Below are 18936 nucleotides of genomic sequence, written 5' to 3'. Positions count from 1 at the left end.
GTTGCTCAGAAGGGAAGGGGGGAGAGGAGCAGAGCATTAGTAATTGGGGACTCGATAGTCAGGGGCACAGATAGGAGATTTTGTGGGAGCGTGAGACACTCACGTTTGGTATGTTGCCTCCCAGGTGCAAGGGTACGTGATGTCTCGGATCATGTTTTCCGGGTCCTTAAGGGGGAGGGGGAGCAGCCACATTGGCACTAACGACATAGGTAGGAAAGGGGACAAGGATGTCAGGCAGGCTTTCAGGGAGCTAGGATGGAAGCTCAGAACTAGAACAAACAGAGTTGTTATCTCTGGGTTGTTGCCCGTGCCACGTGATAATGAGATGAGGAATAGGGAGAGAGAGCAATTAAACATGTGGCTACAGGGATGGTGCAGGCGGGAGGGATTCAGATTTCTGGATAACTGGGGCTCTTTCTGGGGAAGGTGGGACCTCTACAGACAGGATGGTCTACATCTGAACCTGAGGGGCACAAATATCCTGGGGGGGAGATTTGTTAGTGCTCTCTGGGGGTGTTTAAACTAATGCAGCAGGGGCATGGGAACCTGGATTATAGTTTTAGGGTACGGGAGAACGAGAGTATAGAGGTCAGGAGCACAGATTTGACGTCGCAGGAGGGGGCCAGTGTTCAGGTAGGTGGTTTGAAGTGTGTCTACTTCAATGCCAGGAGTATACGAAATAAGGTAGGGGAACTGGCAGCATGGGTTGGTACCTGGGACTTCGATGTTGTGGCCATTTCGGAGACATGGATAGAGCAGGGACAGGAATGGATGTTGCAGGTTCCGGGGTTTAGGTGTTTTAGTAAGCTCAGAGAAGGAGGCAAAAGAGGGGGAGGTGTGGCGCTGCTAGTCAAGAGCAGTATTACGGTGGCGGAGAGGATGCTAGATGGGGACTCATCTTCCGAGGTAGTATGGGCTGAGGTTAGAAACAGGAAAGGAGAGGTCACCCTGTTGGGAGTTTTCTATAGGCCTCCAAATAGTTCGAGGGATGTAGAGGAAAGGATGGCGAAGATGATCCTGGATAAGAGCGAAAGTAACAGGGTAGTTATTATGGGAGACTTTAACTTTCCAAATATTGACTGGAAAAGATATAGATGGGTTGTTTTTTGTACAGTGTGTGCAGGAGAGTTTCCTGACACAATATGGTGACAGGCGAACAAGAGGCGAGGCCACGTTGGATTTGGTTTTGGGTAATGAACCAGGCCAGGTGTTGGATTTGGAGGTAGGAGAGCACTTTGGGGACAGTGACCACAATTCGGTGACGTTTACGTTAGTGATGGAAAGGGATAAGTATACACCGCAGGGCAAGAGTTATAGCTGGGGGGAAGGGCAATTATAATGCCATTAGACATGACTTGGGGGGGATAGGTTGGAGAAGTAGGCTGCAAGTGTTGGGCACACTGGATAAGTGGAGCTTGTTCAAGGATCAGCTACTGCGTGTTCTTGATAAGTACGTACCGGTCAGGCAGGGAGGAAGGCATAGAGCGAGGGAACCGTGGTTTACCAAAGAAGTGGAATCTCTTGTTAAGAGGAAGAAGGAGGCCTATGTGAAGATGAGCTGTGAAGTTTCAGTTGGGGCGATGGATAGTTACAAGGTAGCGAGGAAGGATCTAAAGAGAGAGCTAAGACGAGCAAGGAGGGGACATGAGAAGTATTTGGCAGGTAGGATCAAGGAAAACCCAAAAGCTTTCTATAGGTATGTCAGGAATAAGCGAATGACTAGGGTAAGAGTAGGACCAGTCAAGGACAGGGCTGGGAAGTTGTGTGTGGCGTCTGAAGAGATAGGCAAGATATTAAATGAATATTTTTCGTCAGTATTCACTCAGGAAAAAGATAATGTTGTGGAGGAGAATGCTGAGACCCAGGCTATGAGAATAGATGGCATTGAGGTACGTAGGAAAGAGGTGTTGGCAATTCTGGACAGGCTGAAAATAGATAAGTCTCCAGGGCCTGATGGGATTTATCCTAGTATTCTCTGGGAGGCCAGGGAAGAGAATGCTGGACCTTTGGCTTTGATTTTTATGTCATCATTGGCTACAGGAATAGTGCCAGAGGACTGGAGGATAGCAAATGTGGTCCCTCTGTTCAAAAAGGTAAGCAGAGACAACCCTGGCAACTATAGTCCGGTGAGCCTCACGTCTGTTGTGGGTAAAGTCTTGGAGGGGATTATAAGAGACAAGATTTATAATCATCTAGATAGGAATAATATGATCAGGGATAGTCAGCATGGCTTTGTAAAGGGTAGGTCATGCCTCACAAACCTTATCGAGTTCTTTGAGAAGGTGACTGAACAGGTAGACGAGGGTGGAGCAGTTGATGTGGTGTATATGGATTTCAGTAAAGCGTTTGATAAGGTTCCCCACGGTAGGCAATTGCAGAAAATACGGAGGCTGGGGATTGAGGGTGATTTAGAGATGTGGATCAGAAATTGGCTAGCTGAAAGAAGACAGAGGGTGGTGGTTCATGGGAAATGTTCAGAATAGAGTTCAGTTACAAGTGGCGTACCACAAGGATCTGTTCTGGGGCCGTTGCTGTTTGTCATTTTTATCAATGACCTAGAGGAAGGCGCAGAAGGGTGGGTGAGTAAATTTGCAGACGACACTAAAGTCGGTGGTGTTGTCGACAGTGAGGAAGGATGTAGCAGGTTACAGAGGGACATAGATAAGCTGCAGAGCTGGTCTGAGAGGTGGCAAATGGAGTTTAATGTCGAGAAGTGTGAGGTGATTCACTTTGGAAGGAATAACAGGAATGCAGAATATTTGGCTAATGGTAAAGTTCTTGGAAGTGTGGATGAGCAGAGGGATCTCTGTGTCCATGTACATAGATCCCTGAAAGTTGCCACCCAGGTTGATAGGGTTGTGAAGAAGGCCTATGGAGTGTTGGCCTTTATTGGTAGAGGGATTGAGTTCTGGAGTCAGGAGGTCATGTTGCAGCTGTACAAAACTCTGGTATGGCCGCATTTGGAGTATTGCGTACAGTTCTGGTCACCGCATTATAGGAAGGGCGTGGAGGCTTTGGAGCGGGTGCAGAGGAGATTTACCAGGACGTTGCCTGGTATGGAGGGAAAATCTTATGAGGAAAGGCTGATGGACTTGAGGTTATTTTCGTTGGAGAGAAGAAGGTTAAGAGGAGACTTAATAGAGGCATACAAAATGATCAGGGGGTTAGATAGGGTGGACAGTGAGAGCCTTCTCCAGCGGATGGAAATGGCTGGCACGAGGGGACATAGCTTTAAACTGAGGGGTAATAGATATAGGTCAGAGGTAGGTTCTTTACGCAAAGTGTGGTGAGGCCGTGGAATGCCCTACCTGCAACAGTAGTGAACTCGCCAACATTGAGGGCATTTAAAAGTTTATTGGATAAGCATATGGATGATAATGGCATAGTGTAGGTTAGATGGCTTTTGTTTCGGTGCAACATCGTGGGCCGAAGGGCCTGTACTGCGCTGTATCGTTCTATGAACTCTACCCACAGAAATTCTGTGCCTTCTGATCCTATATCGCTCCTTGCATATCAATTTAACTTCATTCCTTACTCACAATGCAACCCTGCCGCCTTTGCCCATCTGCCTGTCCTTTCGATAGGGCATATATCCTTGGATATATAGATTCCAGCCCTGATCCCCTTGCAGCCACGTTTCTTGTGATGCCCACAACATCATACCGGCCAATTTCAATGTGCGCAACAAGCTCATTTACCTTGTTCCGTATACTGCGCGCATTTAGGTACAACCCCCTCAATCCTCCATTGGCCACTTGCCTTTTCACACTCTCCTCAGTCACTGTACCCTGTACTGTGGCCTTTTTTGATTTTTGACTATGGCTTCTCTGCCTTACACTTTCCCCCTTACTGCTTTTTGTTTCTGGCCCCGTTTTACTTCCCTCCGACTTCCTACAGTGGATTGGGGAGAGTTACTTAAAGGGATGACAGTGGATAGGCAATGGCAAACATTCAAGGAACGCCTGGGGGAGCTGCAGCAACTGTTCATTCCTGTCTGGCACAAAAGCAAAGGGGGTAAAAGGGCCAATCCATGGCTTACAAATTAGAAATAGTATCTGATCCAAGGAAGAAGCATACAGATTGGCCAAGAAAAATACTTGACTATCTCTAGTCATTCTCATATTTCTCACATATGTGTAAAAGGCCTTGGGGTTTTCCTTGATCCTACCTGCCATGGGGAGAAGGCAGGAGAATGGGGATGAGAGAAATATCAGCCATGATTGAATGGCGGAGCAGACTCAATGGGCCAAGTGGCCTAATTCTGCTCCTATGTCTTATGGTATTAAGATTCAGCACCCTAGTCTCCGAATCAACTACGTCATTCTCCAACTTGATAAAAAAAATTCTATCATATTATGGGCACTCATCCCCAAGGGGTCTTGCACAGCCAGATTGGCAATGATTTCCTTCTCATTACACAGTACCCAGTCTAAGTTGGCCTGCTCTCTAGTTGGTTCCTACACATATTGGTCAAGAAAATCATCCAGTATACACTCCAGGAATTCCTCGTCTACGGCATTGTGGCTAATTTGATTTGCCCAAGCTATGTGCAGATAAAAAGGAATTAAAATTTCCCTGGCTTCTGACTGTCATCAGTCGTCTTTGCTGATCTTTTTGTCTTCACATATTTACAGAATCTGCTACGGTCGCTGCGATTTTACCCTCATACGCATCTTCCCTTCTTGATCATATCTTTTGTCCTCTTTTGTGAATTCTAAAATGCTCCCAAACCTCAGGCTTGCTTTTTTTTTCTGGCAATTATATGTCTCCCCTTTGGGTTTAATATCATTTCAAACTTCTCTTGTAAGCCATGGTTGAGCCACCTTTCATGGAATCATAGAATTTTACAGCACAGGAGGCCATTCAGCCCATCGAGTCTGCACCAGTCCCAGCTTTCCTCTTTAATTTGTGCGCCAGACAGGAATGAATCATTTTTGCAATTCATGCACATTTTCTTTCAATATAACCACTGCCAAAAAAAATTAGGCAGCATAGTGGTACAGTGTGCCTCACGGCGCCGAGGTCCCAGGTTCGATCCCGGCTTTGGGTCACTGTCCGTGTGGCGTTTGCACATTCTCCCCGTGTTTGCGTGGGTTTCACCCCCACAACCCAAAGATGTGCAGCGTAGGTTGATTGGCCATGCTAAATTGCCCCTTAATTGGAAAAAAATCAATTGGGTACTCTAAATTTATAAAAAATTAAAAATAAAATAATATGAACCGCTGCCTATTCACCAGTCAACCACTTTAGTCACGTTCCGTAAACTATCCTTTCCAATTTGTACCTCATACCCTCATAGTTCCATTTATTTAGATTCAAGACCCTAGTTTCAGATTCGACTACTTCAGTCTCCATCTTAATGAAGGATTCTATCATATTATGGTCGCTCCTCCCCAAGGGACCCTGCACAAGAAGAGTTAATTAATCTTATCTCATTGCACAGTACCCAGTCTAGAATAGCCTGTTCTCTGGTTAGTTCTTCAACGTATTGGTCGAAAAAAACATCACCTACACACTCCAGGAAAAACATCTCCACTATACCAGTGGGCAGCACGGTAGCATAGTGGTTAGCACAATTGCTTCACAGCTCCAGGGTCCCAGGTTCGAATCCGGCTTGGGTCACTGTCTGTGCGGAGTCTGCACATCCTCCCCGTGTGTGCGTAGGTTTCCTCCGGGTGCTCCGGTTTCCTCCCACAGTCCAAAGATGTGCAGGTTAGGTGGATTGGCCATGATAAATTGCCCTTAGTGTCCAAAATTGCCCTTAGTGTTGGGTGGAGGTGTTGACTTTGGGTAGGGTGCTCTTTCCAAGAGCCGGTGCAGACCCGATGGGCCGAATGGCCTCCTTCTGCACTGTAAATTCTATGATGCCATTGCTAGTTTCATTTGTCCAATAAATTAAAGTCACCCATAATTACAGTTGTATCCTTATTGCATGCATCTCCTATTTCTTGTTTTATATATTCCCTTAAATTTCCAGTATTGTTTGGGAAAATATAGACAACCCCCCAATAATGTTTCCTGCCCCTTGGTGTTTCTCACCTCTGCCTATACATGATTTTCCGAGACAATATCCTTCCTCACTATAGTATTGATCTCCTCCTTTAATAACAATGCTACCCCTTTCCCTTTTTTTCTACCCTTCCTAAATAATTAATACCACTGGATGTTCAGTTCTCAGCCTTGGTAACCCTGCAACCATGCCTCTGTAATTGCAGCTATATCATAACCGTTTATATCTATTTGCGCTGTTAATTCATCTACCTCATTACGAATGCTCCACGCATAAGGCACAAAGGTTTTAGATGTCTTTTTAACCTCGTTAGTCCTCTTCACTTTATTTTGCATTATGGCCCCATTTATTTGACTCCTTTGTTTTTTCCGCCTTCCACTTTTGCTTCTTACACTTCCGTCCTTTGTTTCTATTCTTGTTTCTCCCTCCTCAGTCTCCCTATCTCTACCATTCGAGTTTAAACCCTCCCGAACAGCACTAGCAAATACCCTGTGGGGGCATTGGTCCCCGTCCTCCTTGTAACAGCTCTATCTTCCCTGAACAGATCCCAATGTCCAAAGTTTGCAGAAAGTGAAAACAAATGATAAAGCTTGCTTAAATTATGCTCAACTTCAAAGAAGCATTTTTTATAGCCGGGATTGACAGCATGGTGGCCTTGCCTGTGTGGAGTATGCACATTCTCCCAGTGCCTGCGGGGGTTTCCTCCGAGTGCTCCAGTTTCATCCCACAGTCCAAAGATGTGCAGGTAAGGTGGATTCACCATGCTAAATGGCCCCTCAGTGTCCAGGTTAGGTTATGGGGGTGGGGCGGCAGAGAGGACCTAGGTAGAGTGCTCTTTTGAGGGTCGATGCAGACACGATGGGCCGAATGGCCTTCCTCTGCACTGTAGAGATTCTTTGACTCTATTCTATGATTGATTTTTGAACACAGAATTAAATTAACGCATTGTACCTGAATTGCCCTCCACCAATACCATCTCCTGTGAAGAGACTATTTCTGGCATCTCGCAGATTTTCTCGCAGCTTCTTATCCAATTTCTAAAATAAAATAAACTGAGTGATTTTCAATTGAAAATTACGTCTGTACATTTGGGACAGGGCATAAGGAGATCATTACAAAGCTTCGATACGACAGCTCATATTGATACAACAGCTTACATAGACAATACAGACTGTTGTACATAGAAATAAGGACTTTAACTTCAAATTATACATTGGGTTGCGTGAAGTATGTCTAAATAGTGAAGTCCAAGGAGCCCTGTATATTGGGCCTGATACCTCATTATACTGTGGAAGCAGCAAGCACAGTGACCACAGATGAGTGTCAGATGAACAATTGATTTAGAAGTGGTCAGTGAATGGATTGGGTGAAATTCAGAGGAAGGACTGGGAGGTGTCAGCAGAATAATTGGGGCCTCAAGGAGGGCATCTGAGCAGTGCTTAGAGCATCAGTTTCAGGTTGTCTATTCGAGCTTACTACTTTGCAACGGTGAGTACATTTCAAAAGGTACTTAATTGCTGGTAAAATTACCACATCTCAAAAGGTATTTAATTGTCTGTAAAGTACTTTACATCCGTGACTACATTTAAAAAGGTATTTAATGTCTCTAAAGTATTTTGGATTTATTGAAGTCAGGAAAGACTGTCAGTCAGATGTCCAGATAGCATCTTCCATGATCTCAGAATGTCCCCAAAGCTCATTACAGTCAACAAATTATTTTTTTCTGAAGTGTGGTCACTACCATAATGTACAAAATATTTTTTTTTTCCTAATCTCTTTATAATTATATTGATGTGTTGGGTAGGCTGGGTCGATGTGGACTGCACTTGATGCAGTGTAGCGAGAGACAGACCTCCAACACTTGATAAGATGAAACACGATTTTATTAAACATCTAAACTATTATACATGTTCAACTGTGGGTTGACACTATGCTGACTTGACTGGAGACCTGATACTAGCCTAACCAGACTTACAAGCTCCCACATGGTGTTTGCACTGGCCAGCTCACTAACTCTGACTGTCCCAGAGGCTGGGTCCCGAGAGAGCGGGAAAACTGGTGCCCTCTGGCTTTATAGTGGTCGTGTCCTGTCTGGTGATTGGCTGCTCTGTTCTGTGTGCATACTGGTCATCCTGTGTGTCAATCACTGCCTGGCTGCACTCCATTATATACATAGATGTATATTATGATAGATATATGATAAGCATTGCAAACCAAAGTTACAGAAGGGTTTTGAAGCAGATGACATACCCTTTATTTTCATTTGCAAAGGGACCAATACCTGTTTCAAGCATAGGTAAAAGACAGCTCTTGTTTATTCTTACCCAAATGGTGGATGAAAATGCCTGTGTTTGCTATCAACGCAGTTTCCACAAGGTTGTACCGTCATGATGTCATTGCGAGCGACAAGGTCAATTTGTTGATGACATCTGTGTACAGCACACTCCTAATTTCACTGTTTTTTCAGTGAAGGGACGTATTGTACTTGTCACTCAAATTTAAGTTGTCTAATATTGGTTCACAAATTGATACAATTTCCTTGTTGGATTCTAATCTTTATTTGATTCATTACAACAAATGTACTAGCAAGCTGTTTTCTTGTGCATCACAAGAGAATGATAGATAAAAGGCAAGCAAGAACAAAATGCAGGATTATTTTCCCTCGCAAACTCCAAAATGCTCATTTATTTTCCTTGTTAAACGTGATAACAAAATAAAGTTGCTCATATAAGGTTATATAGTTGTCCAAAGCTGTTAGGAATGAGAAAATGAATTATTTCAGAAAGTAAGCTCTGGCACAATTATATTATAAAGCAGTGCTTTGAGCTTTGTCTAGTACTGCACCGCTCTCATTGTGCCACATTTGCAGTTACATTGAGGTTTTATTTTCCATCAATATAAAAAAAATAAGGTGGTTTGAGAAGTGGACTTGTTTCAAATGTACTTGTGGCAAAGTACAGGTCCCCACAGTATATCAAAGTCGGACACTGGGGCGGAGAGTCATTGGTTTTCTGCACATGCACAAACCAGTGTGCATAAGCGGACGTGGGTTGGAAGTCACCTTTGCAGCCAACCAGCATTGACAGGAGCCACAGTAGTTGTAAATATGCACATGCTTCCCCTCCAACATTTTGAGCCCTGAGAAGGGCTTGTGACACCTGAAAAACGGGCACCACCTGTTACAAATGCGGAGACGGATCTATTTAAATACTGTTAACTTTTCAAAGCAGGCTAAAGCTTTCTAAAAAAAAAAATTAGGCTAGGTTCAAATCAAATGATGCATCCCCGAATTACTGAGACCCAAGTTCTGGAATTCCTATCTTAAAGTTCGCTGTCTCTCCACCCCTCATTCTTCCTTGAAGATGCTCCCGAAAATTGATCTCTGATCAAATCTTTTATCATCTGCACTAATATCTCCTTCTATGGCTCAGAATCTATTTTTGTCTGATTCTGTCCTGTAAATTGTCTTGGAACATTTTATTGTGTTAAAGCTGCTATGTAAATTAGAGTTGCTGTTACTGAGAGCCTGTTCAGCAGACTTTAAAAATGAACTGAATGTGCAATCAGGTTTATAAACTTAATATTCGCAGAAGGTTCCTTTTCCATAAATTTTGCATTCATCAAATTGAGGAATGTTGCAGAAATTATTATTTTGGCATCAACCTTGGACACTAGCTATCAGATCACAAATGTTTTTCCTTGAATATCATGGGATATTTAGCATGTACATGAACAGGAAAACAGGACCTTAGTTTACTATCTCATCCAACACTGTGGTTCTCTCAAACTCTACAACACAGATGAGAGTCTCTGAATCAACAATCAACTGAAACAACCACACACTGAATGGATTTCCTTCACTGACTTACAGAAACAAAACCTTTTGACATCAGATAAAGTGACTTTTACATAACTGATTGCTGTACAATTGCAAGTCTTGGAATTGTATATTATGTCTAGTTTTAAAAAGAACCATGAATTTTCTATCATTTAAAGTGAAGGTAAGTAAAATGAATTTCCTACCATTGCTACCATATCAGCTGCATTTCCTCGAGGGCATCGTATAATTGGAACAGCACCTAATGGAAAAAGATGATCAGCCCACACGATCTAAAGTTTGCAAAATTTATTTATTTTTTAAATAAGTAGGTTGACATTTCTTTTAGTTATTTTTCTTCCTGGGTCTCACACCACTCATGCATTCCTCACTCTGAAATGGACAGCAAAAGTAGTCTGGCAGTTTCCTCTGGAGAGCCAGTTTATTTATGCCTTACTTCTTAGAGTTACAGCTGGGGGAAGGGCAATTATGATGCCATTAGACGTGACTTGGGGGGGATAAGGTGGAGAAGTAGGCTGCAAGTGTTGGGCACACTGGATAAGTGGGGCTTGTTCAAGGATCAGCTACTGCGTGTTCTTGGTAAGTATGTACCGGTCAGACAGGGAGGAAGGCGTCGAGCGAGGGAACCGTGGTTTACCAAGGAAGTGGAATCTCTTGTTAAGAGGAAGAAGGAGGCCTATGTGAAGATGAAGTGTGAAGTTTTGGTTGGGGCGATGGATAGTTACAAGGTAGCGAGGAAGGATCTAAAGAGAGAGCTAAGACGAGCAAGGAGGGGACATGAGAAGTATTTGGCAGGAAGGATCAAGGAAAACCCAAAAGCTTTCTATCGGTATGTCAGGAATAAGCGAATGACTAGGGAAAGAGTAGGACCAGTCAAGGACAGGGATGGGAAATTATGTGTGGAGTCTGAAGAGATAGGCGAGATACTAAATGAATATTTTTCGTCAGTATTCACTCAGGAAAAAGATAATGTTGTGGAGGAGAATGCTGAGCCCCAGGCTAATAGAATAGATGGCATTGAGGTACGTAGGGAAGAGGTGTTGGCAATTCTGGACATGCTGAAAATAGATAAGTCCCCGGGACCTGATGGGATTTATCCTAGGATTCTATGGGAGGCCAGGGAAGAGATTGCTGGACCTTTGGCTTTGATTTTTATGTCATCATTGGCTACAGGAATAGTGCCAGAGGACTGGAGGACAGCAAATGTGGTCCCTTTGTTCAAAAAGGGGAGCAGAGACAACCCCGGCAACTATAGACCGGTGAGCCTCACGTCTGTAGTGGGTAAAGTCTTGGAGGGGATTATAAGAGACAAGATTTATAATCATCTAGATAGGAATAATATGATCAGGGATAGTCAGCATGGCTTTGTGAAGGGTAGGTCATGCCTCACAAACCTTATTGAGTTCTTTGAGAAGGTGACTGAACAGGTAGACGAGGGTAGAGCAGTTGATGTGGTGTATATGGATTTCAGCAAAGCGTTTGATAAGGTTCCCCACGGTAGGCTATTGCAAAAAATACGGAGGCTGGGGATTGAGGGTGATTTAGAGATGTGGATCAGAAATTGGCTAGCTGAAAGAAGACAGAGGGTGGTGGTTGATGGGAAATGTTCAGAATGGAGTACAGTCACAAGTGGAGTACCACAAGGATCTGTTCTGGGGCCGTTGCTGTTTGTCATTTTTATCAATGACCTAGAGGAAGGCGCAGAAGGGTGGGTGAGTAAATTTGCAGACGATACTAAAGTCGGTGGTGTTGTCGATAGTGTGGAATGATGTAGCAGGTTACAGAGGGATATAGATAAGCTGCAGAGCTGGGCTGAGAGGTGGCAAATGGAGTTTAATGTAGAGAAGTGTGAGGTGATTCACTTTGGAAGGAATAACAGGAATGCGGAATATTTGGCTAATGGTAAAGTTCTTGAAAGTGTGGATGAGCAGAGGGATCTAGGTGTCCATGTACATAGATCCCTGAAAGTTGCCACCCAGGTTGATAGGGTTGTGAAGAAGGCCTATGGAGTGTTGGCCTTTATTGGTAGAGGGATTGAGTTCCGGATTCGGGAGGTCATGTTGCAGCTGTACAGAACTCTGGTACGGCCGCATTTGGAGTATTACGTACAGTTCTGGTCACCGCATTATAGGAAGGACGTGGAGGCTTTGGAGCGGGTGCAGAGGAGATTTACCAGGATGTTGCCTGGTATGGAGGGAAAATCTTATGAGGAAAGGCTGATGGACTTGAGGTTGTTTTCGTTGGAGAGAAGAAGGTTAAGAGGAGACTTAATAGAGGCATACAAAATGATCAGGGGGTTGGATAGGGTGGACAGTGAGAGCCTTCTCCCGCGGATGGATATGGCTGGCACGAGGGGACATAACTTTAAACTGAGGGGTAATAGATATAGGACAGAGGTCAGAGGTAGGTTCTTTACGCAAAGAGTAGTGAGGCCGTGGAATGCCCTACCTGCTACAGTAGTGAACTCGCCAACATTGAGGGCATTTAAAAGTTTATTGGATAAACATATGGATGATAATGGCATAGTGTAGGTTAGATGGCTTTTGTTTCGGTGCAACATCGTGGGCCGAAGGGCCTGTACTGCGCTGTATTGTTCTATGTTCTATGTTCTTATCTATATGCTGTCCATGAAATTTGAAACGCAATGAATGGGAACTGGGTGCAATCACATGTCACATTCAACCAGTGTGTGATAGAAAATACTGCTTCAAAACTGGACAACCCAAATTAGTCTTAATCATGCATCTTTATTGCATTTTACTTAGTTCTGTAAACTTTGCAGAGTTAAGTTCAACTAATCCAGTGACAGATTCACTCGTCTTCCAATTTCTCAAATACTAAGTTCTGTAAACTTTGCAGAGTTAAGTTCAACTAACCCAGTGACAGATTCACTCGTCTTCCAATTTCTCAAATACTAAGTTCTGTAAACTTTGCAGAGTTAAGTTCAACTAACCCAGTGACAGATTCACTCGTCTTCCAATTTCTGAAATACTAAGTTCTGTAAACTTTGCAGAGTTAAGTTCAACTAACCCAGTGACAGATTCACTCGTCTTCCAATTTCTCAAATACTAAGTTCTGTAAACTTTGCACAGTTAAGTTCAACAAACCCAGTGACAGATTCACTCGTCTTCCAATTACTCAAATACTAGGTTCCATCATATAAGGTTCAATAACAAAAATAACAGAATTTTTGGTAAACTTCTTACTATCTTATTTTATAAAGCAATATTTAAGAAATGCATAAAGCAGGGAATTTTCTTTAAACTGTTTGACATGTTATTCCATATTCCAGCAAGAATTTATTGTGCTGTACTTACCCATTGTAACAAAGAAGCAGAAGAGGCTGTCTACCAAAGTGTCCATAATCATTTCCATTTCACTATCAGTGATATCAGGTCTATTGATTGCTGAAAGCAAGATATGGAGTTATACTTTTTAAGAAAGTCAAGTCATCTGCAAAGAACCACAGGGAGGAGAGAGGACGAGAGGAGGAAGAAATGTGAAAGCAGGACAGGGAAGGTAACGGGCAGTACACGACACAGAAAAATCCAAAATTGGGCAGCACGGTAGCATTGTGGATAGCACAATTGCTTCACAGCTCCAGGGTCCCAGGTTCGATTCCGGCTTGGGTCACTGTCTGTGCGGAGTCTGCACAGCCTCCCTGTGTGTGCGTGGGTTTCCTCCGGGTACTCCGGTTTCCTCCCACAGTCCAAAGATGTGCAGGTTAGGTGGATTGGCCATGATAAAATTGCCCTTAGTGTCCAAAATTGCCCTTATGTGTTGGGTGGGGTTGCTGGGTTATGGGGATAGGGTGGAGGTGTTGACCTTGGGTAGGGTGCTCTTTCCAAGAGCCGGTGAAGACTCGATGGGCCAAATGGCATCCTTCTGCACTGTAAATTCTATGAAAAATAGAAAATCACGAGGGAAAAGAAAAGGAGAAATTGAAAATAATCACTATCACTGCTGGGAAAACTAACGGGACTGAAGTCTGACAAGTCCCATGGATCCAATGCTCTGCATCCTAAAATCTTAAACAGTGGCGGCAGAGATAGTTGATGTATATGATTGTAATCGTCCAAAATTCCCTCGATTCTGGAAAGCTCCTAGTTGACTGGAAAACTGCAAATTAACAGCCCTATTCAAGGAGGGAGACAGAAAGCAGGAAACTATAGGCCAGTTAGCCTAACGTCTGTCATTGGGAAAATGCTGGAATCCATCGTTAAGAGAGGTAGTGATACCAATCAATCCAGTCAAAACGGTAGTTAACAAGAACTGTGGTTTTAATCAGCTAGAATGTGCCCACCAGTAGCTTCTCCCGCACCGAGAGGCTGTCCCGGATCAATGGGTTATATACCTTCTCAGAGGGGCGGAGCCAACAACAACATCAAAACAACAGTAACAGTGAGTAAATACAATAATATATACAACAGCCGTGAGTAAATACAATAATATATACAACAGCCGTGAGTAAATACAATAATATATACAACAGCCATACGTGGCTCACCACATTCACCCCCTGTTAAAAAAAAGTCCGGCGGGGGTGAAGTGGGCTCACAGGTTCAGTCTCACAGGAGGGTGTATTGTCCGCTGTGAACGTCGCAGTGTAGGCGCTGGTGTCGAGACCTTCAACTCCGGGAGCACGTCGTCCTCACAACAGGTCCCGGATAGGGTGATGGGGCAGGGGCGGTGCTAATGGACCCCGGATGAGTTGATGGGGTAGATGGGGAGGTAGAAGGAAGCAGTAAGGTGATGGTGGGCGCAGGGGTACCCACGGGGGCCAGGTCCCTGAGGGAGACTGTGTCCTGCCGCCCGTCGCGGTGTGTCACGTATGCGTACTGAGGGTTCACATGGAGGTGGTGAACCCTCTCGACCAAGGGGTCAGCCTTATGGCTCCTCACGTGCTTCCGGAGGAGTACCGGCCCAGGAGTCGTGAGCTAGGTAGGAAGCGAGACTCCGGAGATCGACGTCCTAGGAAAGACAAATAGATGGTCGTGAGGGGTCTCGTTAGTGGCAGTACACAACAGTGACCGGATGGAGTGGAGCGCATCAGGGAGGACCTCCTGCCAGCGGGCGACTGGGAAACCTCTAGACCGCAGGGCCAGGAGGACGGCCTTCCAGACCGTAGCATTCGCCCTCTCCACCTGCCCGTTTCCCCTGGGGTTGTAGCTGGTAGTCCTGCTCGAGGCTATGCCCTTACTGAGCAGGTACTGACGCAGCTCATCGCTCATGAATGAGGATCCCCGATCGCTGTGAATATAAGTGGGGATACCGAACAGGGTGAAGATGCTGCGCAGGGCCTTGATGACTATGACAGAGGTCATGTCAGGGCATGGGAAGGCGAAAGGAAAACGGGAGTACTCATCAACAACGTTGAGAAAGCACACGATACGATCAGTGGAGGGGAGTGGCCCTTTGAACTCTATACTGAGGCGTTCAAAACGGCGGGAGGCCTTCACCAGGTGGGCCTTGTCTGGCCGATAGAAGTGCGACTTGCACTCCTCACAGACTTGGCAGTCCTTGGTCATGGCCTTGACCTCCTCTGTAGAGTAGGGCAGGTTGTGGGCCTTGACAAAGTGGAGAAGCCGGGTGACCCCCTGAGTGACAGAGGTCATTGTGGATAGCTCATAACCGGTCAACCTGCACGTTGGCGCAGGTGCCACAGGACAGTGCATCTGGGGGCTCATTGAGTTTCCCAGGACAATACAAGATGTCGTAGTTATAGGTGGAGCGCTCGATCCTCCACCGCAAAATCTTGTTGTTCTTAATTTTGCCCCGCTGCGTGGTTACATAGAACATAGAACGATACAGCACAGTACAGGCCCTTTGGCCCACGATGTTGCACCAAAACAAAAGCCATCTAACCTACACTATGCCATTATCATCCATACGCTTATCCAATAAACTTTTAAATGCCCTCAATGTTGGCGAGTTCACTACTGTTGCAGGTAGGGCATTCCACGGCCTCACCACTCTTTGCGTAAAGAACCTGCCTCTGACCTCTGTCCTATATCTATTACCCCTCAGTTTAAAGCTCTGTCCCCTCGTGCTAGCCATTTCCATCCGCGGGAGAAGGCTCTCACTGTCCACCCTATCTAACCCCCTGATCATTTTGTATGCCTCTATTAAGTCTCCTCTTAACCTTCTTCTCTCCAACGAAAACAACCTCAAGTCCATCAGCCTTTCCTCATAAGATTTTCCCTCCATACCAGGCAACGTCCTGGTAAATCTCCTCTGCACCCGCTCCAAAGCTTCCACGTCCTTCCTATAATGCGGTGACCAGAACTGTACGCAATACTCCAAATGCGGCCGTACCAGTGTTTTGTACAACTGCAACATGACCTCATGACTCCGGAACTCAATCCCTCTACCAATAAAGGCCAACACTCCATAGGCCTTCTTCACAACCCTATCAACCTGGGTGGCAACTTTCAGGGATCTATGTACATGGACACCTAGATCCCTCTGCTCATCCACACTTCCAAGACATCCACACATTAGCCAAATATTCCGCATATGAATATGAAGGCAACCGACCGTTGGTCTGTGAGGAGAGTAAATCTCCTGCCGTCCAGGTAATGCCTCCAGTGCCGCACAGCTTCCACAATGGCTTGCGCCTCCTTTTCAACAGAGAAGTGTCGAATTTCAGAGACATGGAGGGTACTGGAAAAAAAGGCGACAGGCCTCCCTGCCTGGTTAAGAGTGGCTGCCAGGGCAAAGTCAGACGCATCGCTTTCCACCTGGAACAGGATGGATTCGTCCACGGCGTGCATCGTGGCCTTGGCAATTTTGGATCTGATGCGGTTGAAGGCCAGGCGGGCCTCAGCCGTCAGGGGAAAAGTGGTGGACTTAATGAGTGGTCAGGCTTTGTCCGCGAAGTTGGGGACCCACTGGGCATAGTAGGAGAAGAACCCCAAGCACCTTTTCAGGGCCTTGGGGCAGTGGGGAAGGGAGAGTTGCAGGAGGGGGCGCTTGCTTTAATTTATAGGAACTTAACCTGTCGAACTACGCCAGGTTTGGGGGAAGCTTAGTTGATGAATCAAGTCCTGGCGCAATACGACAAGTTGTAAGATTTGTACTATTTAATAGACTGTGTTAAATAAATCAAGTGCCTTCGGTCAGACTATCAGACGTGACTGGAAGATTAGTCACTGCAGTAACTAAAATAAAACGGCAGTCAGCGATCAAGAAAAGTTATGGCTGATCCAATTCAAAGAGTAGATTCAGAGCCTTTAGCAGACAGAAAATTACTCCCCACTACATCCAAGGGGGGTGCTGGAATACCAGATGTTTCTGTTGAAGATATGTTGGGGGATTGTAGATCTTTCACTCGTAGACATTTTAACCTATGTGAAACCTCAAAAAAAATTGAATCAAAGTATGATATCCCCAGAGGACAGTGGTCCTTCAATAATATCAAGAGAGCATGGGGAAAATGCACACGATTACACGGTGCAGAACGTGTAAAATGGTCCCTGGTAATTACGGGACAGATACACAGTCAGCAAGAGATCATTGTTAAAAATAAAAGTGATCATCAGCTTCAGTCCACTAAAGACCAACTAAGTGCTGTTCTTGAAGATTTGCAAGATGCAAAATCCAAACTTGAGCATTATGATGAAATTAGAACAGATTTGCAAAATAAAACCTCTGAACTCCAGCAGTTAAATGTTCAAATCGCAGAATTTCAAAATCAAGTTTTTGAAGTGGAGTCAGAATTCCAAAATCAAGTTTTTAAAATGGAGTCAAAATACCAACAGCTGCAATTAAATACTGAACGAAGTGATGATGAGTATAGGTCGACTAAAAGGCAATTAATTACAGTTGTTGAAGAATTGCAAGATGCAAAATCCAAACTTGAAACAGATTTGCAAGATGCAAAATCCAAACTTGAGCATTCTGATGAAATTAAAACAGATTTGCAAGATGCAAAATCCAAACTTGAAACAGAATTGCAAGTTGCAAAATCCAAACTTGAGCATTATGATGAAATTAAAACAGAATTGCAAGTTGCAAAATCCAAACTTGAAACAGAATTGCAAGTTGCAAAATCCAAACTTGAGCATTATGATGAAATTAGAACAGATTTGCAAAACAAAACCTCTGAACTCCAGCAATTTCAAATCCAAGTTTTTAAAGTGGAGTCAAAATACCAACAGTTGCAATTAACTACTGAGCGAAGCGATGATGAGTATAGGTCCACTAAAAAACAATTAATTACAGTTGTTGAAGAATTGCAAGATGCAAAATCCAAACTTGAAACAGATTTGCAAGATGCAAAATCCAAACTTGAGCATTCTGATGAAATTAAAACAGAATTGCAAGATGCAAAATCCAAACTTGAAACAGATTTGCAAGATGCAAAATCCAAACTTGAGCATTCTGATGAAATTAAAACAGAATTGCAAGATGCAAAATCCAAACTTGAGCATTATGATGAAATTAAAACAGATTTGCAAGTTGCAAAATCCAAACTTGAGCATTATGATGAAATTAAAACAGAATTGCAAGATGCAAAATCCAAACTTGAAACAGAACTGCAAGATGCAAAATCCAAACTTGAGCATTCTGATGAAATTAAAACAGGTTTGCAAGTTGCAAAATCCAAACTTGAGCATTATGATGAAATTAAAACAGATTTACGAGTTGCAAAATCCAAACTTGAGCATCATGATGAAATTAAAACAGATTTGCAAAACAAAACCTCTGAACTCCAGCAGTTATCTTTTCAAATAACAGAATTCCAAAATCAAGTCTTTGAAGTGGAGTCAAAATACCGACAATTGCAATTAAAAACTGAGCGAATTGAACTTGAAAATTGCAAGTTAGTGAAAGAAAGATGTGTTTTAGAAAGAAATATAACCAGCGTGAATGAACATTGTAAATCTTTGACAAACATGCTTTCTGTACAAAAGATTGAACAAACTCAGAAAGCAGTCCAAGCCACCCACCTAGTGGCACAATCGGCAATTGCACAGCCGAGATCAATTGTTAAAAATAAATCATTTTCTCTGTCGGATGAATCAGACGAAGATAGTGTTCCTACAATACAAAATACTAAAGCAATTCGACTAGCCCCTTTAAAACG

General features: G+C 44.0%; 1 protein-coding gene across 6 annotated transcripts in view; it reads right to left on the bottom strand.

Annotated features, from left to right (window-relative positions):
- scfd1 (sec1 family domain containing 1) overlaps positions 1-18936 on the bottom strand; it is a 568533-nt gene that overhangs the window by 423340 nt on the left and 126257 nt on the right. For all 6 annotated transcript variants that reach the window (XM_072488067.1, XM_072488091.1, XM_072488100.1 and 3 more), the window contains 3 exons: positions 13166-13255; positions 10034-10089; positions 6962-7047 (listed from right to left, as the gene is read on the bottom strand). In XM_072488067.1, coding sequence (XP_072344168.1) covers positions 6962-7047; positions 10034-10089; positions 13166-13255 — 232 coding nt within the window. The remainder of the gene's footprint in view (positions 1-6961; positions 7048-10033; positions 10090-13165; positions 13256-18936) is intronic.

Source organism: Scyliorhinus torazame, chromosome 2 (assembly GCF_047496885.1).
Source record: "Scyliorhinus torazame isolate Kashiwa2021f chromosome 2, sScyTor2.1, whole genome shotgun sequence".
Lineage (NCBI taxonomy): Eukaryota > Metazoa > Chordata > Chondrichthyes > Carcharhiniformes > Scyliorhinidae > Scyliorhinus > Scyliorhinus torazame.
Note: the sequence above shows the minus strand (reverse complement) of the source record. Positions and strands in the feature narration are given on the sequence as shown.